The sequence below is a fragment of the Canis lupus genome, chromosome 26, assembly GCF_003254725.2.
Source record: "Canis lupus dingo isolate Sandy chromosome 26, ASM325472v2, whole genome shotgun sequence".
Lineage (NCBI taxonomy): Eukaryota > Metazoa > Chordata > Mammalia > Carnivora > Canidae > Canis > Canis lupus.
Window position 1 is genome coordinate 9,372,703 of NC_064268.1, and position 25,570 is coordinate 9,398,272.

At 53.4% G+C, this 25,570-nt stretch overlaps 1 protein-coding gene across 2 annotated transcripts in view; it reads left to right on the forward strand.

Moving 5' to 3' along the window:
• Nucleotides 1-3,114: 3,114 nt before the first annotated feature.
• SH2B3 (SH2B adaptor protein 3) overlaps nt 3,115-25,570 on the forward strand; it is a 28,479-nt gene continuing 6,023 nt past the window's right edge. Inside the window, exon 1 of one of the 2 annotated variants that reach the window (XM_049101637.1) lies at nt 3,115-3,944. In XM_049101637.1, coding sequence (XP_048957594.1) covers nt 3,159-3,944 — 786 coding nt within the window. In that variant the 5' untranslated portion in view covers nt 3,115-3,158. The remainder of the gene's footprint in view (nt 3,945-25,570) is intronic. The other variant, XM_035706719.2, reaches the window with a different exon arrangement.

Sequence of the window (25,570 nt, forward strand, 5' to 3'; positions counted from 1 at the left end):
AGGCCCAGCTTCCTGGGAGAGTTAATGCTTTGCAAAAGCAGGTAGAAGAATGCCTGACGTTTAGCAAGTGCTTGGTACGCACGCTCTTCTGATGGGGGTACTGCGGTAGGAGGTGTGGTGAGGGGGCTGCCAGCCATCACCTGGGCAGTGAGTGAGCATGGAGCAGGCAGGGTGATCCTCAGAAGTCTCCTGCTAAGGTTGGGCCCTGCAATTGGACATCAGGACTCTGGGGTGCCCAAGAGGTGGGTTGGCCCAGTGGAAGGTGGTTGGTGGTGGGGGAGCTGGTCACCATGCATCTGCCAGAGGAGCCAGGGATTGCAAAGGCAGCTGACCTCTTGCATTCACACATTCATTCATTCATTCAAGGGGCATTTATTGAGCTCCCGGGGCATGCTAGCAACTGGGGCTGGAGCAGTGGGGAAGCTCACAGTCTGGTGGGGAGATAGCCACTAATCAGTTGTTGTTGTTGTTGTTGTTTTAATGTACTTATTTTAGAGAGCAAGCACACATGCAAGCAGGGGGAGAGGCAGAGGGAGGGAGGAAGAGAGAGAGAAAGAGAATAAGAGAATCTCAAGCAAATTTCCCATTCAGCATGGGGCCCAATGTGGGGCTTCATCTCATGGTCCTGAGATCATGACTTGAGCTGAAATCAAGAGTTAGATGCTTAACAGACTGAGCCACCTGGGTACCCCTAAGTAATCTCAGCTATTGGGTGATAACATGTGGCCAGTGTGCTGAAGGACAGGTTTAGGACTTGACTCAGTTCAGGGAAGGCTCCTCTTGTGTGAAGTTGGAAGCAGATTGAGAGAAGGCAAGGCAGAGGGAATACCAAGGGCAATGCAGAGGCAGCCAGCACCAGTGGGGGCACATCATACAGGGTCTCCTAGGTGCTTGGGTCTGGAGTCAGTGCTTAGGTCTAGTGGCAGTGCTGGAGTGCCTAGAGCTCTCTGGGTCCTCTAACCTGTGAGAACGGTGTTTGCCTCACCTGTGTGGAGGCATGGGTGTGGGGTGGCCACAGGGTTGACTAAGGTCAAATCATACACACATGCCTGCCTTCAGCTGCAGAGTGGTTTCCTTGGCTGAGTGTGGTACTCAAGGGCACATGTGGCTCCGCTCCTGCCTGGCAGCTTTCATTGACTGTGTGCAAAGTACTTACGGAGAATAGGTTTCAAGGACTCTGATGTGCAAAACTGTTGACTCTGTGCAGAGCACCTTCCTCACTGATGCAGACACTGTGTACCGTCTGGGGTGTCTTGCTGCAGTCAGATGCAGGGTCACCACGATGGCCTGGAGAGGGGGGCAGCCCTCATTGTCCTTGCAGCTGCCCTGCAGGTCTGCCCCTCCCTCGCCCTGCCCCTGCACAGGGTCACACAAATAGAAGGTGCCCATGCAGTGGTAGAAAGAACTCAATTTCCAGGTTGAGTTTTCCACCTTGAGCACCTTTCAAGGTCACCTAAATTAAAACCGTTTAATAGGGTGGATACCATGGTGCCCCTCATTTGACAGATGAAACTGGGGTTCAGAGAGGTCCAGTCAGGTGTCAGAGGTCACATAGCCTCTACATACATGTATAGTATAGTCTCGGGAGGGGAGGGATTTCTGTCTGGTTCACTGCCATAGCCCCCAGGACCTAGCACAGTGCCTGGCACAGAGTAGGCCTTCAGTAATAGGTGTTTGTTTGTTTTTGTTTTGTTTTGTTTTGGAGGAGGTTGGTGGAATGAACAGCCATAATTACGTGGTCCTCAAAGGGGCCTGGGGCCCAGCCCTGTAACTAGCGAAGTCTAGGGTTCAGCACCTCGGACAGCAGAGGGTGGGGGGCTTCTGCCATTTTGCTTGTGCAGTGCCCAAGAAGGAGCCATGGGGGTGGGAGGAGAAGGCAGCCTGAGCTGGGGTGGGCAGGCAAGGGTCTGCCAGTCCTGACAGCTCTCCCGTTGGGGCAGGAAATACCTTTGCAGTTCTTTGTGAGTCTTATTGATTCTTTTTTATTCATTGTTTTATGTTTATTTTTATTGACACCAATGATACTCTCATTGTAATATTTAAATAGTAACAGCCAGCCGTTAGTAGCCTTTTTCTAAGTTCTAAGGCTTTTACATTTATTAACTCAATTCTCATAATACTACTATGAGGCAGGTACAATCATGTTACAGATGGGAAAACTAAGGCAGAGAGAAATCAAGAACTCACCCAAAGTCACATAACTAGTTAAGTGGCAGTGATGGCATTTCAACACAGGCTCTGTGTTTTGTGTGTGTGTGTGTGTGTGTGTGTGTGTTTTAAAGATCTTAATTATTTGACAGAATGCATGAGCACAAGCAGAGGGAGCAGCAGGGAGAGGGAGAAGCAGGCTCTCTGCTGAGCAAGGAGCCCAATGAGGGGCTCAACCCGAGGACCCCAGGATGATGACCCTCAGGCTCCTTGTACTTAATCGTATCTTCTAGAGATAAGTAGCAGGAGTATTCCTTGGTTACTTGTATCTCAGTTCTGGTTCATCCCCAGAGGTCACTGCTGTTTCTGGCACATTTGCTCCAGTCACACTTTTCTTGCCCACCGCTTAAACACATGTACATGCACATAAAAATTGATCGTTTGGTTTTATGTGTGTTGGTGTGCATTGGATCACAGAGTCTGCATTGTTCCGTGCAGATTGGGGATTTCCCTGGGGTGGTAGTGTTGACCTTCCTCCACCTTTGCCACTGCTGCAGAATATTCCAGCCTGCCGATGTGTCACCGTTGCTTTACCAGTCTCTGCCTGATGGGCATTGAAGTTGTATCTTCCTTTTCCTCCGATTATAAACATTGAGGGGGGAGCACCTAGCAGGGGATTGTCTTGTACCTGCCTCTCTGCACACCCAGGCAAGCGTTCCCTTGAATATTTGAAAGCGGATTCCCTGGGTCTGAAATTGATCCTGCCCGACGGCCCTCCCCAAAGGCTGCGTCAGTTAGGGGTACCGACAGCATTGTAGGGGAGTGACCCTTTCGCTGCACCTTCACCAGCACCGGGTATTACCCGGCGTTTTGGATTTTTGACGTGCCTGGGGAATAATCTGTCTCGCGGTGGCGGGTCTGAGGAGCCCTGTGCTCACCTGCCTGCCCCCTCCTTTGTTGCCCACCCCACCGTGTCTTTTCAGCCTGGCCGCCCCACCTCGCTCTCCGCCATGAACGGGCCCACCCTGCAGCCCTCCTCGGCCTCCTCCTCGTCCTCCCCGTCCTCGTCGGCCGCGGCGGCGGCGCCGTCCCCGTCCCCGTCCCCGTCCCCGTCCCCGCGGGGCTGGAGCGAGTTCTGCGAGCTGCACGCGGTGGCAGCGGCCCGGGAGCTGGCCCGGCAGTACTGGCTCTTCGCCCGCGAGCACCCGCACCACGCGCCGCTGCGCGCCGAGCTCGTGTCGCTGCAGTTCACCGACCTCTTCCAGCGCTACTTCTGCCGCGAGGTGCGCGAGGGCTGGGCGCCCGGGCCGCCGGGGTCCCGGACCGCGCCGCCCGCGCGCGACTACCGGGACACGGGCCGCGGCGCCCCCGCCAAGGCCGAGGCGGCCCCCCCGGCCGAGGCGGGCCCGGGCCCCGCCGCCCCCGCGCTGCCCAAGGCCCGCAGCTCGGAGGAGCTGGCCCCGCCGCGGCCGCCCGCCGCCTGCACCTTCCAGCACCTGCGCCACAGCCTCCGCCACCTCCTGCGCCGCGGCTCGGCCGGGGAGCTGCCCGCGGCCGCGGGGGACGCCGGCGAGGGGCCGGGCCGGGCCGGCCTGGCCAGGAAGCTCCTGCCCTGGAGCCTGGCCCGCGAGCCGCCGCCCGAGGCCCTCAAGGAGGCGGCGCTGCGCTACAGCCTGGCCGACGAGGCGTCCATGGACAGCGGGGCGCGCTGGCAGCGGGGGCGCCTGGCCCTGCGGCGCGCCCCGGGCCCCGACGGCGGCGCCGACCGCGTGCTGGAGCTCTTCGACCCGCCCAAGGTAAGCCCCGGCGCGGGAAAGCCAGCCTTTTGAGAAGTGGGGACTTTCGGACCGATTAGATTTGCCGGCAGGTTGCAGAGATGGCCCAGGGTCCCCACCCGCGCCACACGCCGCTCTGCCGCCGGGGACGTCTGAGGCCCTGGCATCGGCCGCTGCTATTACCTGCACCGCGTGGCTTCTTGGGATTCTGCTTGGATTCCCTAATACCACCTTTCTGTTCCAGCACATTAGATTCCGGTGTCACGCCCATTTAGGGACCCGGTGAGTTTGACAGGTTCTCAGGCCTCCCTTGTTCCTGATGCCAGTGTTGAGCGCAGGTCAGGGACTTTGTAGACTGTCCAGAGACACAGTGTACGGGCGTCATGTAGGCTGTGACAGGTTGGTCCAGGTCCCTGAAAACCCTGACCTAGTTGACCACGACAAATAGGAGAGGCTTTTCTAGGGGGTTCAAAACTCTTGTTTTGATTCCTTTGCGTGTCTCATGATGTGTGGGTGTCTTATTTTAAGTGCTAAAATGTTTGTTTTTGACGACTTAATTCAGCTCCGCAGTTGAGGCTGGAGGGTCAGGGTGTTACAAACACCTGACAAGCTCTATCTTGACTCAGGTGCATCAAGTTGATGGGACCACATGGCTCTCATTCAGTTCCTTTCCCTATTAGGCTGCTAGAGAGTGAGCAAGGCAGATGTGATCACAGCCCTTGGGGGTCATGGTCTGAATGGAGAAGACTTATTCGTTCATTTCACAGATATTTATTGAGCACCTACCATGTACCAGACAGATGCTGGTGCTGGGGAACTGGAGTCTTAGTGGGAGCTCTTGAGGAATAAACCTACAACTGAATGTGGAATTATAAATTCTGCACATGCATTTTTTGTTGTTGTTGTTTTTAAGATTTTATTTATTCACGAGAGACACAAAGAGAGAGGCAGAGACACAGGCAGAGGGAACAGCAGGCTCTCCTTGGAGAACCAGATGTGGGGCTCTATTCTGGAACTCCTGAGTCAAAGGTAGATGCTTAACCACTGAGCCACCCAGGTGTCCCAGCACACAAAGTGTTCTAAAGGAAAAGCAAGGAGGCCTTAGGGAGGACGGATGACTGAGGGACCCTAATTTGATGGTTGGGATGGGGTGTTGCCAAAGAATCCTCTCGTGTGAAGTAACCTTCTCTGTAGACTTGGGCACAGTGTCCCATTTGTGCACTGCAGTGGGCAAAGTGCATCTGAAGCCCGGGGAGTGCTGCCAGGCTTGGGCACACTCCAGTGACCTAGTCCCTGGAGGCTCCCTCCCGCCACCCCCTCCTTCCACTGAGTCTTCCATCCGCTACATTTCTCTGTTCTTGAACTTCATACAAATGGAATCAGGCAGCATGTTGCCTTTTATGTCTGGCTCCTTTTGCTCAGCAGAACGTTGTAGAGACTTGTGCATCAGTAGCTCGTTTGCACAGATGTACCACAAGCAGCCTATCCGTCCATTTGTCAATGGATATTTGAATTGTTTCTACTTTGGGACTTTTACAAATAATGCTGTTATGAAATTTGGGTATAGTTCTTTGTGCGGGCATGTGCGTTTCTCTGTTTCTCTCAGGTGGATTCCTAGAGGCATTGCTAGGTCATATGGTAAGGGCTTGCTTGCTTATTTATTTATTTAGATTTTATTTATTTATTTATGAGAGAGAGGCAGAGACATAGGCAGAGGGAGAAGCAGGCTCCATGCAGGCAGCCTGTTGCGGGACTCGATCCCTGGATTCCAGGATCATTGCCTGAGCCAAAGGCAGACACCCAACTGCTGAGCCACCCAGGTGTCCCTATTTATTTATTTATATTTAAGATTTTATTTATTTTCTAGAGAGAGCACAAGCAGGGGGCATGGCAGGGAGAGGAAGAGGGAGAAGCAGACCCCGCTGAGCAGAGCGCTGATCCTAGGACCCTGGGGTCACGACCTGAGCCAAAGCAGATGCTTAAGTGATTGAGCCACTCAGGCGCCCCTAAGGGCACGTTTTTAAGAAACTTCTATATTTTCTTCAAAGTGGCTGCATGATCTTATATCCCCACCAGCGTGTATGAGAGTCTTTTTCCATTTCACCCCTCCTAGTGGATGTGTACTGGTTTCTCATTGTGGCTTTAATTTGCATTTTCCTGATGACTCATGAGGTGAAGTACTTTTTCATATGTTTATTGGCCACTGAAATTAACTCCTTTGTGATATGCTTGTTATTTTTATTGAGTTGTCTGTCCATTTCTTATTGCTTTATAGTTGTTTTTATATATGCTGGATATACTTCCTTGTACTGTAAATATCATCTCCCACTCTGGGGGCTCCCTTTTTTTCTTCTTCAATGGAATCTTTTCATGAACAGTTCTTAATTTTAAGTCCAGTTTATCAGTTGCTTTCCTTTATAGCTATTGCTTTTTGTGTCCTTTGCCTACCCAGGGTCATGAAGATCTTTCTTGTCTTTTCTTCTGGAAGCTTTATTGTTTGGGCCTTCACATTTTGGACCAAGATCCATTTCAAATTAGTTTTTTATGTACAGCGTGAGGATAGGGGTCATAATTCTTCCAGTTTTTCCAGCACTATTTGCTGGCGTGACCAACTTTTTTCTCTTATGGATAGCAATGATGCTTTTATCCCAAATCCATTGCCCATCTGTGTGCTTCTGGAAGACTTTCCCTTCTGTTCCATTGGTCCATGTGTCTGGCCTTAGGCCAACACCACGCTGTCCTAATTGCCAAAGTTTCATAGTGAGTCTTGAGCTGGTGACTTTTGGACCACAGTCTTAATCCTGAGTTAAGAATTAGTGTCTGGGCTCCTGGCTGGCTCAGTCAGTGGGGTTGAGGTCAAGTCTTGATCTTGGGGTTGTGAGTTTGAGCCCCATGTTGGGTGTAGAGATTACTTAAAAATTAAATCTTTAAAGCAAAGAATCTCTCAGTGTTTCAGGCAGAAGGAACAGTAGGGGCAAAGGGCCTGAGATGGGAAGGCATTCTGTGTGTTTTGAAGAATATAACAGAAGAGGCCGGGGTGGTGGGAGCACAGAGAGGGGAGATGGGGGTTGGAGGTTATGTGTGGTTAGAGGGTCCTGTGAAGAGTTTGCATTTTATGTCAAACACAACAGGGAAGCTGTTGGAAAAATGCAAGTGTAGATAAAAACTGTTTTCTCATCAATTTTAAAGTCTTGAGGTTATGACATAATGAAAGGCAAATAGCATCCTAAACAAATGGCCTTATCTCTGTGACAGCATGGGGTCCTTATAAAACTTCACTTTAAAAACAACTTCTGGGGCACCTGGCTGGCTCAGTCACAGGAGCATGTGATGCTTGATCCTTGGGGTCATGAGTTTGAGCCTCACATTGGGGATAGAGATTGCTAAATAAATAAATAAATAAACTTTAAAAAATACAAATAAAAAATAAATAAAAAGGAACTTCTCTGCTTAAGATAAACCATGTTGGAAAACCAGGTGTTAGGATTCAAGTGGACCTGAGTTTAAATAATGAATTAGGTTTTTTTCCCAGTTCTGGGACCTTAGGTAGGTGGCATCACCTCTCTGAGCCTCGGTGTCCTCCTCTGTACCATGGGGCTACTCATAGGTCCTGCCTTGTGGTGCTGTTGGATTAAGTGGGATAGCCTCACAGGGGAGCACTGAGTGTTACTGCTCCTTGCTGTCATTATGGTGGTTATGGTGATGACACTGGGACTGAGAACACAGATTTATTTCCAGGGCTGGTCTGGGTCGTCAATGCCCACCTGGGAGCCACTGCCAGGGCTCCTATTCTTCAGGTGCCCTGAGGACTCAGAAGTGGTGTTCCATCCCTGGTGAAGTCAAGGCCTGGGGAGAGACAGCTGGGGCCCTGGGGCTCTATCATAGGCCTGGCAGTTGCTCCAAGACCTGCAAAGTGTGAGCAGCCCTGGTAGGGCCTCCTCCAGCCCCTCCACCACGTATCTGGCTTGACTGAGCTGCCCAGCTCCATCAGCTCCCAGCTGCGTTTGGAACAGGCTAGGGGCTGTTCCTGAATGTTGCCTGGAATGACTTGGAGGTCCAGTCTCTGGGCTAGGGAGACTTCAACTATAAGTCTTGGTTGAGTGTGCCCACCAGGTGGGCAGTCTCGACCTGGGACCTCTGACCCTGGAGTTGTTTATAGGAGCAGCCTTAACCAGAAGGCAAAGGAAGGTTAAAGGTCTGACAACCAGTGGGTGGTGGGTAAGGGCTGCAGCTCTGGATTCAGACCCAAACTATGTCACTTAAAGGGCGCCCAGTACAAGCGTGGAGAAGCCCTGCTTCCCAGAGCAGGGAGAGGCCTGGAGGATAGGACCTGTGACAGGACAGCTGCCCAGGGACAGGTCACATGGGCCACAGCCAAGCCATCCAGAATCTGAGGCCAAGTGGCCAAGGGTCATGGATCCCCAAGCCTCACCTCTGCCTCTGACCAGCTGTTGGACATGGACTGGCCTCTTGCCCACTCAGCCTCATTCTGTTCACCCATGAGCAGGGGTGAAAGCATGTCAAAGGTCATGATGAGGGACGCCTTGGGTGGCTCAGTGGTTAAGTGCCTGCCTTCAGCTCAGGGTGTGATCCCAGGGTCCCAGGATCGAGTCCTGCATCGGGCTCCCTGCGTGGAGCCTGCTTCTCCCTCTGCCTGTGTCTCTGCCCCTGTCCCCCTCCTGCCCCTCCCTCTCTTTCCCCCCCATGTGTCTCTCATGAATAAATCTTTTAAAAATAAAAGTCATGATGAGGGCTGCAAGGGAGGGACCTCCTTGCTTAATGGGGATGTAAGTGGAGGCCAGAGCCAGGCTCCTGGCTGAGGGGCTGGAGGGTAGGCTGGAGGAGACATCTGTGGCTATTTCCAGTGTCCAAAGATGTGTGGGCATGGCCTTCTCTGGTTTCAGTGGTGTCCCTGCAGGTGGGCAAGAGATGGGCTTCCCTTCTGTGCACCGGCCTCCAGGAGGAGGCTTGAGATTGCCTCAGCTTGGGTTGTGGTCATCAAAGGTCTCTTAGCAGGAAATGATGTCTGAGATGAGAAAAGTGCCAGTCCTGAAAGATATGGGTGAAGGGGTCCCAGGTCAATGAAATGGCAGGTGCAAAGGCCCTGAAGTAGCCACGAACCAGGAGACTTTGAGGAACAATCAAGTGGCCAGGGGCTGGAATGGAGGGAGCAAGCAGAGAGAAGGTTGGAAAGGTGCCAAGGCTGGATTAAGTAGGGGCCATGTGGCCATGGTGAGGATTTGGGGATCTCACACTATAAGCAGTGGCATGATTCGTCTCCTACAAGAGGCTCTGGTCTCTGTCTCCGGTCGTCCTGTGCCAGTTCCCCCTCCTTGGACATGTCTGATCCCAGGGTTGGGCTAGTATGGGGGCAGCATATTTACTACCTTGAATGGGCACCTACTACGCACCAGGCATTGCCCTAAACACTTGACCGAAAGTCCTTCATCGTAAGTCAAGGCCATTGGTCCATTTGAAAGGGAAGAGACTGAGGCTAGGAGAGGCAAAGGGACTCGCCTCAGGGTTATACAGCTGAGTGGAACCCCGATTGCAAGGGGTTCCCACCTCCAAGCCCCTGGCCACACTCTTGAACGGGCTTTCTCGAGCCAGAACCAGCAGAGTGCAGCTCCCAGCCAGGCCAGGCCTGAGACAATGTCATCCTACTCAGCAGTTAAAAGAAAAACAAGAGGGGATCCTTGAGTGGCTCAGCGGTTTAGCATCTGCCTTTGGCTCAGGGCGTGATCCCAGAGTCCTGGGATCGGGTCCCATGTCGGGCTCCCTGCATGGAGCCTGCTTCTCCCTCTGCCTGTGTCTCTGCCTCTCTCTCTCATGAATAAATAATATCTTTAAAAAGTAAAACAAGAAAGCTGGATTGGTTATCAATATTTAAAAACATAAAATGTAGATATTTCACACAAGAATCCAGATTTCTGGTTTCTCTTATAAAGTCAGTGGGTAAGGGCAGCCTGGGGGGGGGGGGGTTCAGTCAGTTGAGCATCTGACTCTTGATTTCAGCTCAGGTTGTGATGTTGAGGTTGTGGGATCCAGCCCCGCACTGGGCTCCCTGAGTGGCCATGTGTCTGCTTGAGATTCTCTCCCTCTGGCCTTTTCCTCACCCCAAATAATCTTTAAAAAATAATAATAATAACCCAACCAGTTAGTGGATCTGGCCGAGCAGGCGGCCTGTGTGCTGCAGAGGGAGAGCCTGGCAGGAGGCAGGGCCAGGGGAGGGGAGAGCTCACAGGAGCAGCCTCCCGGCCTGGGTGCCTACCTTTGGGGGCAGGGCCTTCACCTGGAGCTCAGGGTCCATTTTCAAATGGAGCACAATCAGGCTGGCCATGGCATCTGGGCAGGCTCTTTGCTATTTGGGGCCTCTGTTTCCCCACGTATCCAGGTGTCAGTTGGCTGAAGTTGTCTCACAGCGCTGTCAGCTCTGCTAGGTCTGGGGGCTGAGCCTCAGTTTCTCTCATTTGTGCAGCAGGGGTGATGGTGGAGTTCTAGCTCTAGTTGAAAGGTAACCTTTTAGCTGATACTCACATGGCACCTGTTACATACGAGGAACCTTACTGACCTGGCTTCCCTGAACCCTCACAGCGGCCCTAGAGAGCTCCGGGGATTGCCCACATTTCTCAGGTGAAGAAACAAGGTGAAGTAAGGGTTGGGGACTTGCCTGAGGTCACAGCTCTTGAGCGGATGGGTTGGGATTGGGACCCTAGGGAGTCAGGCCACACCTGGTGCTCAGTAAGCCTTCAGAAGCACTTGCTAGTGGCCTCATCGTGGGTGAGGGCCGGGGGAAGGGCTCTTTGTGGAGTCCTCAGACCAGGAAAGGCTACATGGGCCACCTTCTCCTTCACCAGCACCCTCTGCACTTGGCCTCTGCTATGTGGCCTGGAGAAGAGGTAGAGGAAGGAGGTGGGGGACACCTCAGCCCAGAGCCCTGAGCCCCCCATATGCACCACAGGCCTCGACTAGCACCGGAGGAAGTGGTCTGGTTGGGAGTAGCTGGGGGGTGGGCCAGTTGGACAGTGTGGTTCAGAGCCATCCCCACTCTGCTCCTCCTGAGCTGGGTGGCCCCAGGCAGGCAACTCAGTCTTTCTGGGCCTCAGGGTTTTTTTTTTTTTTTTTTTAAGGCAGCAAATAGCTTTAAAGACCCCCCCTCTTCTTTTTTTTTAAGATTTTATTTATTTATTCATGAGAGACACACAGAGAGAGGCAGGGACACAGGCAGAGGGAGAAGCAGGCTCCACGCAGGGAGCTCGATGTGGGACTTGATCCCGGTCTCCAGGATCCGGCCCCGGACTGAAGGCATCGCTAAACCGCTGAGCCACCCGGGCTGCCCTGGGCCTCAGTTTCCTCATCTGTAATACAAGGCTGGCCGTGTGGGAGAGGCTGTGGACACAGGTCTGTGCTGACCGGATGGTGGCGGGGAGCCTGGGAGCCCCCAGCCCCGCCGTCACGGAGCGCACAGCCCAGCAGGGAGACGGTCTGGGGGACCCGGGTCTTGGGCCCCTGCGGCTCCCTGGCTGTGTCCAGGAGGCAGAATGGCAGCCTGGGCCCTTCCTGGAGGCTGTGTAGCCTCAGGTGCTGCTGGCAGCCCGGGGGTGGCCAGACCCCCGTCTCCTGGGTGCCCTGGGTGGGGGCTGTTACCCCGGGTGCCTGTCTCGGGCTCGCGGTCTGTCTTCGGAGGAGGGGGGCACGGGCACCGCACCTATTTCACAGATGAGGAAACAAAGGCCGGGAGAGGCAGGAGCCCCAACGTGGCCCCTGGGGCCTGAGCCAGGAGCCTGTGCCTCCAAGTGTGGGAAAGAGGAAGCAGAGAGAAAGGGATGTCCGCCGGAGGCCTGGCGGTTTCCTTTCGGAGGCAGGAGGAAGAGGAGGAAGAGGAGGAGGGCCCAGCAGGAAGCGGCCGGGCAGGAGGGGCAGCCTCCTTTGGCTCGGATAGACCGGGGTTGGAGTCCTGCCTCTGCCACCCTCTGAGTGGTATGACCTTGGGAAGGGCACTTTGCCCTCTCTCACTGTGCCTCGGTTTCCTCAAATATTTCCTAAAAATAGCTGAGTGGTGCCCCTGCTCCCTCTGCCGTGGGGAGCTGAGAGGGGCTGACCAAGCTGCTGCACCGAAAGCACCAGAGTGTGCCTGGTACGTGGTGGGGGTTCAGCAAAGCTCTGCCACTGTGGTTGTCGTCATTTGTATTGTTGACACGACAGGCACTGCCTCTGACACACCCTGTGGAATCACCACATGCCCCGTGGGGGGTAAGTGGGGATGAAGCTACCTCACTGATGAGGAAACAGGCACAGAGAGGTAGAACGACTTGCCCAAGGTCACACAGCTGGGAGCTGGAAGAGCCAGGAACAGCATCCGGCAGGAGCCTGCCAAGGCCAGGAGTTTGTGTTTTGGTCCCCAAACAGGTGAAGTCACGACCCTTTGCTGATAGCACAGTAGACCTTCAGGTTCCCTGTGGGGAGACAGATGGGAGCACTAGAGGCCAGTGGCACCCTCATCCCACCCTCTCCCATGATAGCTGGAGGCAGAAGGCCCCCACAGTGAGAACAGGGCTCCTGCCCCTGCTCTGCCCTGGGCTGCTTTGTGACCCAGGCTAGTCCTCACCCCTGTCTGAGCTGTGAAATGGGCAACAAAGGGGCTGGATCTGGGCCTTCCGGGCTTGGTGAGGGGAGGAAGGAAGGGGTGGTGGTGGGCAGGGCTCCCAGGGGGGGGCCCAAGAGCACACACGGCTGCCCCATCGGTCCCTTCCTGGGGTTCTGTGTAAAATCATTTTTGAAAAGTAGTTTGCCGCTCAGAAGAAACCCCTGACCGTGCTGAAACTGTGGGCAGATGCTATCAGGGTGCTTCCTTTAGCTCAAATTCTATGAATCCACACACAAGAAAGTGGCCCTGACTCCAGCAGGGGGGAGGGCAGTGAGGACGTTCATTTCTTCTCACCCTCTGCCCCCAGCACCTCCTGCCCCACAAGGCCTCCTGTGTCTGGTCATTGGAGGGACTGGGTGTTGGGACAAGACTGTCGCTGCAGTCTGGGCTGTGAGTTTTGCAGCTGGGGAGAAGGGACAGGTTGAGGTTCACATCTTGGCTCTCATGTCCTGATACAGGACTTTGGGCAGAGCGCTTGGTCCTTCTCAGCCTCAGTTTCCCATTCTGGAAAACATCATGTCAGTATGTTGCCATTTGGGGTGACTGAGTAAAAAGCATGCTCAGGAAAGGCAGTGTGTTCCCACTCGAGAGGCTGTGAAGAAGGGACTTCCTGGGGAGGAAGGGGCCACATCCCACAGGGGGGTCGTCAGGTGCCCTCCTAGGGCTGCGGTGGCCTGGCCACCCCACGGCTGCCTGTACTGGGCACCGGCTGACAGCCCTGCACACTCGGCAGGCCGCTGCTGGAAATCCCCCACCCACTTCTTTGTGAATGGAAAAGGAAACCAAAATGCACAAGAAGAGATCTTTGCATTCTGAGCGGCTGGCCCTAAGTGGTGATTGGGGGGGGGGGGTAGCTTCCTCCCCCAGGGCAGGAGGGGCCACCTCAGCTTCCTTTTTGGGGCCCCACACCCCTTTTTCCTATCTCCCCTCTGAGCTGGGGAGGAGGCCACTGTTTTCCTCAGGCCATGGACTCCACTGACCCCTCAGCCTCTGGAAACAGTGGGTGACAGCGTACATGGGGGACCATGGAAGCAGGGCCCGCCACCTGGCCTCTGGGTGCTCCCTCCCTTGGGCCAGTGCCTGGGGTCCTCTCCTTACCTGCCAGGTGGTGTGGGAAGTCCACAGCAGCAGCAACAGCAGCAGCAGCAGCAGCAGCAGCAGCAGAGAAAAACCTCTGCAGGGAACTGCATGGAGCTGAGGGGCCCTGCTTTGTCTCCTCTGAACTCTTCATGTAATCTAGGAAACTCTAATTTACCAGGAGCTCTTAATTGTTTGAGCTCTTAATTGTTTTTGATTTTGTGTTTTCTGTTAATAAAGTTCATGGCAGGAACTGTAGAGCAGTAACTAGAAACTACCTCCAACCCTCCTGCCCAGAGAGAACCAGCATTTCCATTTTGGTAGGCGTCTGTGTGACCTTTCTTCTTGCATTTCCTTTCTAGCTTTTCCCCCACCTTGAAGTCCCTTCAGCATTTGCTCATTCTTCATTTCTGCGCTTCTCTCTGGAGCCCCTTGTGCGCCAGGCACCTGGGGGATGCAGGCAGAAGCCTTAGGACAGCAGCCCCAGCCCTGCTGAGACAACACTCTTCATACTGTTTTGTTACCTGCTTTTTCTCACTTAGGTCTTGGACATTCTTCTGAAATATTTTCCGAGAATGTCTTTTTTTATACTGGCCCCGCAGCATTTCATTTAGAGAGAGAGGCCGCGATGTAGTTAATATTATCAAGTCTCCTAACTCAGTCATTTCTCACTTTCCTGCTCAAATAGATAACCGCGTGACAAACATCTCATACATAAATCTTGGTGCCCACCTTTCATTTCTAGGCTAACTTCCTAGAAAGGGAAGTGCTGAGTCGAAGGCTTTATGAGTGCTTCTACAGCTCTTTGAGCTTTATTTATTTTTTTTAAATATTTTTTTAAGCTTTTTTTTATTTATTGGAGAGAGCACGAGCAGGGTAAAGGGCAGAGGGAGAAGCAGGCTCCCTGCGGGGAGCCTGATGCAGGACTTGATCCTAGAACCCTGGGATCATGACCTGAGCCAAAGGCAGAGGCTCAACCACTGAGCCCCCCAGGTGCCCTCCAAGCTTTGTCGAGATACAATTTACAAGTAGGTAAAATGAACTTTTTTTTTTTTTTTTTTTTTTGTAAAATGAACTTAAAGTGTACAGCGGCTTTTGGTATATTTACCGAGTTGCACAATGATAAGTGCAATATGATTTTAGAACACTTTCATCATCTCAGAAAGAGACCTTGCACCGTTAGCAGTCCCTCCCCACTATCTCCTCCCTCAGCCCTGGGCAGATGCAGATTTGCTTTCTGACTCTATGCATTTGCCTGTTCAGTGCTTTTTGCATAAGTAGGATCAGAGAACATGCCAGTGTTTTGTGACCGGCTTCTCTCACTTGGCATAGTGTCTCCATGGCTCATCTGTGTCGTAGCAGGTCTCAGTGCTTGGCTCCTTTTTATGGCTGAATCCTATTCTGCTGTGTGGACGGACAGATGACACTCTGTTTATCCATTCATCAGTGAATAGTGTTAAGCTGCTCCTGCTTTCTAGCATACGGCTTGGCTCTCATGAATACAAGGCTGCTGTGAACATTCACACCTAGCTTTTTGTGCAGACAGTGTTTTCATTTCTTTTGGGTATGTATCTAGGAGTGGAGTTGCTGGGTTAACATTTTATTGCCAGGCCGTTTTCTGCAGAAGCTGCACCATTTTACGTTCCCACCAGCAGTGTGAGGGCTCCAACTTCTCCACATCCTCGCCAACACTTGTTATCTGTCTTTTTGATTGTAATCATCCTAGTGGGTGTGAAGAGGTATCTCATATGGTTTTGATTTGCATTTCCCTGATGGCTAATGATGCTGAGCATTTTTTTCATGTTTACCAGCCATTTCTAATGCTTGTGATAGATCCTTTTCAAATAGCCTTCCTTTCAAATAGGTTACACCCACTTATCACCAGAGGTACTGGCACTGGGTATTGTTTTAAAAACATCTGCCGACTTGTAGATGAAGTGGTTATCTTGCCCTTTTTCATTAGAGGAACTGACCATTTCTCTTTAAAAACCATTGATATATAATTCATGTGACATAAAACATTTCACCATGTGAAAGTGCAGTTCATTGGTTTTTAGTATATTCACTGTGTGTGGAACCATCACTACTAATTCCAGAACATTTTCATCACCCCAGAAAGAAATGCATTACCTGTTAGCAGGCAGTCCCAGTTCCCATCCCCATCCTCCCCAGCCCCTGGCAGCCAGTAGTCTATTTCTGTTCTTAAGGATTGTGACCGTTTCTTTTACGTGTCTTGGTCATATACATTTTCTGTGACTTACAGGCCATTTGCAGCACTGCCTGCCTTTTTTCTTGTTGATTTGCAAAAGCTCTTTACATGGATATTAACTATCACATGTTGCTATATTTCCCTAATTGGCCGTCTGACTTCAATTTCCATCCTGAGGTTCTTCCTCTCTGGAGGCTTTTCAGCCTGGGCAATAAAATACAGTGCCCTTTGCCCGTACCGTTTTGTTCTTTGCTTTTCCTGCTTCAGGACCTACCCACCCTGGATAACGATTTAGGTTCTGTTCCAGTTTTGTCTTGGTTTTATTACCTGACACTTTTAAGTATTTAATCCATCTGGTTTTTTATTCCTTTGGCTGGTGTGATTTCCTCTTTTGATGTCTGTGAGACGTGTGTGAAGGCCCATCATGCAGGGAGCACTCACTGACCGTGCGCTCAAGGTGAGGACGGCAGCACGTCTGTCTGTGCGCAGAAGGGCAGGAGACCCTGGTGCCTCCCCGTGTGCTGTGATGGCTGCAGCTGCTATCTGGCCTGCTTCTTGCTCTCGCCCTTGTTTCCATCTGTTTTGGGGCTCAAGCCTTCCTGGCACCCTGGAGGCCTTCATTTCCACCTCCTCTGAATCATCATTCTTCGAAGGCAGGCGGTGGGTCTCGGTGGTGACGGCCCCTCTGCTCTGGTGCGCTCCCCCGCCGACAGAGGTTGTTAGTTTTCAACCACAGCTTTTTCCACCCTCAGCCGGCTTGGCAGCCGCGGGGCCTCAGACCTGCAGCTGAAGCCCTTGTTGCTGGGGTGAGGGGCTTCCCCCAACTGCTCTGGCTTCATAGCAGGGCCCATAGCGGGCACCTCATCCCAGGCCCTGGGGTACAGGACACCCGGCATGGTGACACCCACAGGGGCCATCCACAGACTCCATGGGCCCACCGGTGGTCTGGGCGGGGGCGGGGGTGTCCAAGTCTGCACAGCACACCCTCTGATGCAGCAGGAAGGCCCAGGCGGGCAGTGCCAGCTTTGACACTTGGGTGCACCTGGACACATGATATGGCTTCTCGGTGCCATGGCTTCCCCTTCTGTCTTGACTACAGAGGCACTCGTAGCTGTAGGGTGTCCCTGAGACTAAGGTGGTCAGGAGAGGTGGCACTATGAAGGGAGGGCATAGCCTGGGGCAAGGTGTGGATGGGGCAGAGTACATTGGCCTTGGGGCTCCGCTGCCATGTGGGGGTAGGGATTCCTGGGGGCGGGGGGGGGGGGGACTCCGGGAGCAGGATGTGGTTGCTCAAGGTGTGGGCTGGTGGCAGCTGGTTTGCAAGAGGTGATGTGTACGTGTGGGGGTGTCTGGCTGGGTCCTGACCCCGCTCAGGACCATCTCTGGGCCTGCTGAGCACTCCCAGACGGAGATGCCATTTCCATCCTCAAGAGTGTTCCAGGCCGGCCAGGCCGGAGGTTGAATTGATTGAAGGTAGTTGCTGAACAGCCTGTGCTGTCTGCCAGTTCTTCGCAGCGGCCTGGAGGCTGGTCCTGATTCTGCCCCCCCCCCCCCCCCCCCCGACTGCCAGAGGTTTGGGCCAGGAACGGAGCCCCGCGTGGAGGTGTGCAGGGAGAAAGCCTGGGAGGGTGGCGCGCTGGCCCCCCTGCCCCTGTGAGGCCCCGTCTCAGGTGGTGCCAGGTGTGGGGACCTTGTCACCCTGCTGGTGGGGGGCAAGATCAACGGGTGAAGGTGCCAACGGGTCGATGAGCTCCTTGGTTCATTTGTTCAGTCATGCCCGAGTGAGCGCGGTCCTTCTTAAGCCGGGCCCCTCACAGGCCACCCTTGGAGTGAAAGCTCACACCCGTCCTCACAAATGGTTCATGCACATTTGGCCACTCTGCATGAGCCAGGGCACCCGCATCTTGGGGGCATCGAGCGAATGCCAGGGAGGTCCCAGGCTGGTTCTGTTTGTTGGGGGGCTGTCTTCCTCTGTATGGGGGGTCTCCGTCTCTGGGTGTTTGTCAGAGGGAGGTTGCTCTAGCATCTGAGAGGAGCTTTGTGTCCCTGTCTCTGTGATTCTGTGTGTAGGGGGAGGGGGTCATCTCCATCTCTGAGAGGGGGCTTTGTGACTCTGTCACTGTGAGTCTGACATGCGGGGGACCCTTACGGGAGTGAACTGGAGCTCACTGCAGGTGGGACTGTAGACAGGCCCCCAGGCCGTCTATCCCGGCATTTCTGGTTAATCACCTATATGATAGGCCCCCTAAGGGTCCAAGAGCAGGAGAGGGGGAGGACAGATGATGGGGCTGTGTCTATGCAGGATTCTTTTTTAAGATTTTATTTATTCATGAGACACATACACACACACACACACACACACACACGCAGTGTGCGCGCACGAGAAGGAGAGAGAGAGAGAGAGAGAGAGAGAGGCAGAGACACAGGCAGAAGGAGAAGCAGGCTCCATGCAGGGAGCCTGACGTGGGACTTGATCCCCCGACTCCAGGATCACACCCTGGGCCGAAGACAGCCACTCAAGTGCTGAGCCACCCAGTGTCCCCCACCTGTAGGATTGTTTTACTTGGGGGTCTGTATCACCATGTCTGTGCCTGCCTTTCTGGGGCTCTGGGAGGATGATGTCTCCATTTCTGGCACTGGGTGGGGGCTTTTGCTTGCTAGGAAAGGGGGGAAACTGACTTGATCCATGTGGCTTTTCCAGAAGCTTCTCTCACCACTTACCTGTTCCCCAGAGAGGGGACACAAGGCACAGAGAGCAGACCAAGGGGGAGATCTGGCTTACAGTGAACTGGAGGAGTCTGGGGGACTCCTCTGTACTGAGGCAACACGAAAGTCTGCTTACAGGAGCCCTAGGGGGTAGGTTCCATTATCATCCCTATTTTACAGAGGAGGAAACAAAAGCACAGGAAAGTGAAGTGATTTATTCCGGGTCACCCCAGAGAGAAGTGGCTGAAGCAGGCATTTGAAGGGCCTGTGGAGCAGAGGTTGGGGCCCAAGAAAGGAAGTGACCTGTGGTGTCTAGTTCCAACATTTGTTCGGCCCCTGGAACAGGCTCACTGCCTTCAGTTCACCCCCAAAGGAGCCAGGGAACATCTGCCTGTGCTTCCCCACATCTATGGGCTGGGGCCCCAGACACCCACCCAGCTACTCAGTCTCTCCTCTGACATACAGGGCCCTTCCCAGCACGTCCTCTGGGCCGGACCTGGTGCTGGGCCCCACCTCGGAACGAAGTTTGGTGCCCTGTCCCCACCCCGAGAGGAACTCCCAGTCAGACGTGGGGGCAGCTGCCTTGTCAGGAAATTATGGCCAGGCCTGATAAGACCCCAGCCGAGGGAGAGGCACAGGAACTGCACTAACCACGGCTGAGTGACCAGAGAAAGCTCCCTGGAGGAGGGGAGGCCCACTCTGGCGACACCACAGTCTGGATCAGGCACTGTGTCCCACACACAGAGGCCTGGCATGGGGGAGCCCAGGGTTGGCAGGAACCATCTGGATGGAGGCCTGGTGTTGAGGGCTCTGGGGCTAGGCAGACCAGGGTCTGAGCCCCGGCCCTCCACAGCTCCTCTCTGAGGCTGGGGGCAAGCTGATCTGTAACCTGGGGTTAACAGTGCTGAGGTGGGGTGTCTTCCTTTCAGCCAGTCCTCTCCCCCAGCCAGCTGGAGCCCTGGGAGGCCCAGCTCCTGTCCCTGCATGTCCTCCATTCCCCCCGCCCCCCACCCCTCAGTTGACCGCAGCACCTTGAAGCACCCTATCACTCCCCCATAGCACTCATTTGGGTGGGGCTCTGCACTGGGGCCATACCCTGTGCCCCACTGGCCCCCGGCACTCAGGGATGCCTGGCAAATGGAAAGCTCATAGGAATGAAACTGAGTGTCCCCCCCCCACCCCCCCGCCACGGTTTCACATAAATCTAGCTCTTAGCAGCTATGGGTCTTGACCCAAGACCTAAGTAAGCACCACTTCAGGAAGGCCCTCCCTGACCACAGTGTCTAAATACACAGTCACAATCACATAAACTCCTTTACTTCTTTCCCTGCATTTATCAACCTATGAAATAGACTCCGTGGGGGCTTGGTTTGTTCACACAGCAGCCCCAGCACCAAGCCCAATGCTGGCAAATCGTAGGTGCTCAGTTTCATTCCTATGAGCTTTCCAGAGGGAATGGCAGGTCATGAGGCCCAGGGTGGGAGTGTGCTTGGTACACCTAAAGAAGGGTGGAGGCCAGGGCTGCACTCAGAGTGGGAGAGGAGAGGAGGTCGGGGAGGGTGGACCAGGAACTGCAGGGTCTTGGGGGCCAGAGGGAAGCCTTGGGCTCCTCCTGGCAGCCAGATGAGGTCCAAAGCAGAGGGATGACAGGAAGACTGGTAGGTGGCAGCTGTTTCAATGCTGCCCCCCTCTTGAGAGGTTCAGGATGTCCCCATTTTCTGGCCCCTCACTCTGTAGGGGGGATTCTCTAGGAGTACCTCTCTGCCCCCAGGGTCCGGGGCGGGCGGAGGGGGGTGTGTGACCTTCCTGCCTAGCACTCCTCTCAGGAGTCACTGGGTTTCAGATCCTGGGGTTCCCTCTCAGAGGCCACAGGCCAGATGGCTGTAATGTACCCTGTGTTGTGATCAGGCCCCTGGGAGATTTTCTTAACCTTGGCACTGCCTTTGTGAAGTGGGGATTAAACACCAGCCTCATGGGTGGTTGGAAGGGCATGGAAGGCCCCCCCACTGATCCTCAGGCAGACAGATGGCCCAGAGCAGGGTGGTGAGCGTCTTCCCACCAGAGTACCACCATACTTAGGATTGTCCCTTATACTGGGACAATGACCTTCCTGCTTCCTTGATCCTGGGACTTCCATTCTTCAATATAATCTTTGTGGAATTGGAAAAAATTTTTAAATGGTGGTGGCTTATGAATTCAACAGTCCGGGAGCCACTGGTGGACAGCCCAAGCCCCAGGGCTGGCATGTAACAGGTGCTCATGAAGGGACATCTGCCAGCATTTCTAGCCACAGCCAACTCCTCTGCCATCTGAGGGATTTGGCTGTACCTTCTGGCCTCTGAGCATTGGCCCCTGCTGTGCTCTTAGCCTCCAGTGCCTTTCCTTCCACCTTTTCCACTTGGGCGGGTGGGGGTGGGGGGGTGTTGCTCAGCAAACACTTACATAGTCACTTACTCTGTGCCCTACTGAAGACAAAGATGCAAAGAGAGAAGGGAGGCCTTCCTGAGCTCACGGTGTCGAAGTGGGGAGACAGCTGTGCAGGCTGACTGCAGTGGGATGGGGAGACTAACGAGGAAGGCTTCCACAGAGAGGGACCTTTTGCTTCTGAGATTGAATCTTCCTAAGGCCTGCGTTCATCCCCCAGGACCTTTCCATACCCACTGGAAGCATCTCTGTACACTATCACTAGATTCTCATGGGAGGGTAGTGGTATTGTTAGGTCTTAAACAAGTGAAGACAGGTGGAACAGGTATCACTTGTCCATAGAGAACAAGGCAGAATTGAGAGGCCAGGACTAATCCCCAAACCCGGAATGGGAAGGTTGCTGTGTGGTAATTGTGCGGGTCCTAGAGAGCTTTCTGAGTAAGACACTGGGTAGCTGGAGTCATGGGAACATGTGCTTTTAATAGGTTTCTCTGCTTGGGTATATCCCAGAGCCTTCCATAGATTGTGCATGGGATTCTCCATGCGCAGGAGGCCACCCTGTCTTGGAGAATCCCTCTTTGCATTGGCTGCCAGGTAGCTCAGAGACAGATTTGTATGAGTTGTCTCCCTCCTGGCTGGAGATCCCTGACTAAAATCTTTTTTTTTTTTGGTGGTTGGGGCAGGAGGAGACAAGTCAGGGTATTATTATTATTATTATTATTATTATTATTTTTGTAGTTAGGCTGGTGTTTTGATACCCATTGGTAAGACTTGATTGAGCACTTTCCAGTTTTACCCTTTGTTCATTCATCCAGGTAGCACTCATTCAAAGGCTCTGGGTGGGAATGAGGGGATTTAGCCATCTATGACTGGGATCTAGAATTTTCTCTGAGTCTTTTAAGTTTTCAAGCCCTCATCTAATACCACATCCCATCCTCCCTCTATTCCTGGGAGGTCAGCAAGATCTAGTTACAGGAAACTGAGGCTATAGTTAGTGCTATGCCCAAGATCCCAAAGGTACTAAGTGGTGGAGCTAGGACTCCTCTAACCACTTGGAGCTGGGCTCCAGGCCACTGAGATGCTGCCTAGAGGCCATGGGTACTGTGGCAGAACCTAGGTCCTGCTGTGGCTTGGACCTAGACCTCCAACTGTACACTGTATTCTACTTCCTGTCCCACTGCTGTGTTTTGTAGAGAGGAGTAAGGGCCCAAAAAGCCGTGGGAGAGACAAGACGGCCAGGGGGCTACTGTGGTCTGGGAGATGGTGAGAGGCCTCTCCTCAAGGCTTTCACTGGATAAGGGCTTCCCCTGTGGCCAGGTAGGATGCAGTGGATGGAATAAGGTCATTGAAAGGACCTGCCCTGCCCACACCACTGGGCCCTCCGTGCCAGGCCCTTTGCTATTTGGGTGTGAATTAGGTGCTGCCTTCCCTCCCAGCTTCCCATGGAGGGAGTGGTGAGAGTTGGTCTGGCTCAACTAGCAGGTATGCTGCTGTTGAGGTATTTAGCATGAGCTCCCAAGGGCTTCTGATCTGTATATCCAGCTGCCATTTTCACATCTCTGCCTTAGAACAAACCAAACTGACTCCTACAACCTCAAGACCCCATAGGGACTTCTGGGGCCCTACTGTAACCACTTCACTGTGTGCATGAGTCCCATCAGCCTCCTCAGGCACCTGTGTGCTTTCCCACCCCAGGGCCTTTGGAAGGGCCATCCTGGTGCCAGGGAAGCTCAGCTATGCTCTCCTCTTAGCTGAGGTGAGTCCACATTGTTTCTGTGGCCCTTCACTGCTTCCCCCACCTGCTTATCTGGGTGCTTACTGTCTCCTTCATGTTGGGCATCTGTCTCCCTTGTTCTTGCTGGGGTTCCAGCACCTGGAGTTCAGTCCCTCTGCTGTGACAGTCCCTCTGCTTGTGAGGACATGGCAGAGTCAGATTTAGCCTGTTACCTTGGAAGATGCTGGAAGGGCCATCCCGGCCTAACTTTGCTCATGGGGAACAGCAGCAGATCACAGGAGTTTCCAGGTGACAGCAGGAGGGAAAACAAGACTGACAGCAAAGGGGGAAGGTCTGGTTCCAGCTGTCATTCTCAACCCCCCGGCTGTTTTGAAGGCCAAAGCCCCATGGGTGGGGGTAAGGGGGCCTGTGGGTTAATGGGGGTCGGGGAATACTTGGTAAACCTGTAGGTAGAGGTAGGGATGTCCATGCCACCCTCTAAAAGTACAAGAGCTGACAAACCTAGAGCCAGAATGGTGCAGTCTTAGAGAAACACATGGAACTTTCTCCTGGTTTTAATGTCCACTGAATAGACTAATTGTTCTCTTAGGCTCACCCTGCTCTCTGGCTCCTTTATGTTCTTGATCTTTTTAAAACAAACTCAGAAGCACTTGAGACAACTATGTGTTGTCTGCATAGTTATATTGAAATACATTTTAATATAAATGACACTCTTTTGTTTTTCCTTTAAGTTCATCATGGCACTTATACAAATATACATAGGTAGGTTAGGTTACCTGTGGATTTCACTGCAGGATGGGCTGAAAGAAGGCAGGTGTGTATCCAGTCCCTGGGCCATTTTGAGGGGAAGCTGTAGTAATGCAACACAGTGGACCCCAGGCTTTACCCACCTTGGGTGGCCTCATACCCCAGCTTAAAAATTTAATAGCTGTTTGTCAGGCCTCCCCCCCCCCCGCCCCCATTTGCAGTAGCTCACCCAGGCACCATAGCAACTGTGGGAGGAGACAGCAACTATTAAATATCTCTGCTTTACAGATGATAAAACTCCTTCAGCTCAGGGTGTGATCCCAGAGTTCTGGGATCGAGTCCCAAGTCGGATTCCCCACAGGGAACCTGCTTCTCTGCCTCTCTGTGTTTCTCATGAACTAATAAATATAGGTGATAAAACTGATGGGTAGGTGGACCTGCTTGGCCAGGGTTCTGTAAGAAGTGGCAGGGACAGGACTAAACACTAACATCTAGAGGGGTAAGAGAAGTATAAAGCCTTAAAGTCAGCTATAGAAGTGCGAGCCCTCCTGTGGAGATAGTATCAGAGCTGACCTGCATCTTTGCCTTTGAGCTTTCTAGCACCCAGGGTGAAGAAAGAAATGGGTTATTCCCCCTGGAGCCACAGTGGCCATAGGAAAGCAGCTAGCTTTGTGGATGCTGGGAGCTGAAACTTGCTCCCAGGATGGGATGTAGTGAGTGACATGCTACTGTTTATACCACATTATCTGGAGTGGTTTGGCCATTTCAGTCTCCCAAGTGTGACTCAGCAGGTGGGGTAGAGGGCATGCTAGAGAGGGGAACTTGAAGCCCCCTAATGTTCCTGTAGCTGTTGAAACAGCCCCTGGGTTTGCGCTCAGCTCACCATCTCAGCTCTGTCCCATATCACACCTCTCAACAGGGAAGGAATCCATTGGTCCTTCCATACATGGCCAGTGCTCTCAAATCCTGCTCTAGACTATCCAGCTAGAGCTGTGGCCACAGGCAGGGTTTATCCTGCCCCATGCTTACCCACCACTGCAGTCTGAGCAGAGCCTCTGGCCCCTCTCCACCATCAGGCAGCACAGTAGTATGATACTTTAGCTGTGTGGCAATGGGGGAGACAACTGGGCTGGCTGGGAGCAACTGTCCCCCAGGCTGCCTGGGAGGGGTTAGGAAGAATCTGTGTCATCTTAGCCAGGGGGCAGATGGGAGCCAGCATCTGTGCAGCCAGGGGTGGCTGTGGGGGAGGTGGGGGAATCCTCTTCACCACTGCCTGCCAGGTCAGCAGTTCCTCAGCTGCTGGGGATAGAGCTGGCATGGAGGCCCCACATTCAGAGTGAAACCAGTGGCTTTGCTGGTTAATCTCAGCATTCACCCTGGGGCCAGGGCCCAGAGCGGAACTGAAAGGGAGACTAGGTCTGTTCCTCCTTGGCCTGGCCTACTTCCTCCCAGTGATCCTGAGGGCCCAGGGCCAGTGGGGAGACTTGAGGCCAGGCAGAGCCAACTTCAAAAGTAGGAGAAGGAAAGAAACAGCTCTTGTACACCTTACCCATTTTGCAGAAAGGAAACGGAGGCTCTGAGAGGCTGGCTGGCTGTGAAAGCTGCCAGCCATATGCACTCCAGCACACCCAGGGCCCATGCCAGTACTGCACGAGACTCCTGTGCTCCCCACATTGCCCAGACTCCAAGGCTGAGACACTGGGATCTAGGGGCCATCTAAGAGAAACCTGAAAGATAAAACCCCCTGGCTAGTGCTGGTCACTTAGGGCTGGGACTGGCCACCTCTTTGAGCTTGCTCCTTCCTTTATAAGATGTAAGATGAGGCAGTCCACCATGGTATATGTCAGGGGTTCCTAGAGTTGTTATTCCCTTCAGATTGGTGGCGGCAGGTGCCTGGACTGGAAGAGCCCCAGTTTGGCCAACCCTCTCCTGTCCTGCTGCTCCTTACCTTACTGTTCACCAGCCCTCCTGTGGATGTGGAGTGGCTGACAGCAGGTGGCCTAGCCCTGGTGTCACCATCCTATCAGAGGTGTCTGGTGCCTCCATGTCCCAAGCAGTTACACACATGGCTTTGGGGATGGATTCTTGTATTACTTTTTGAC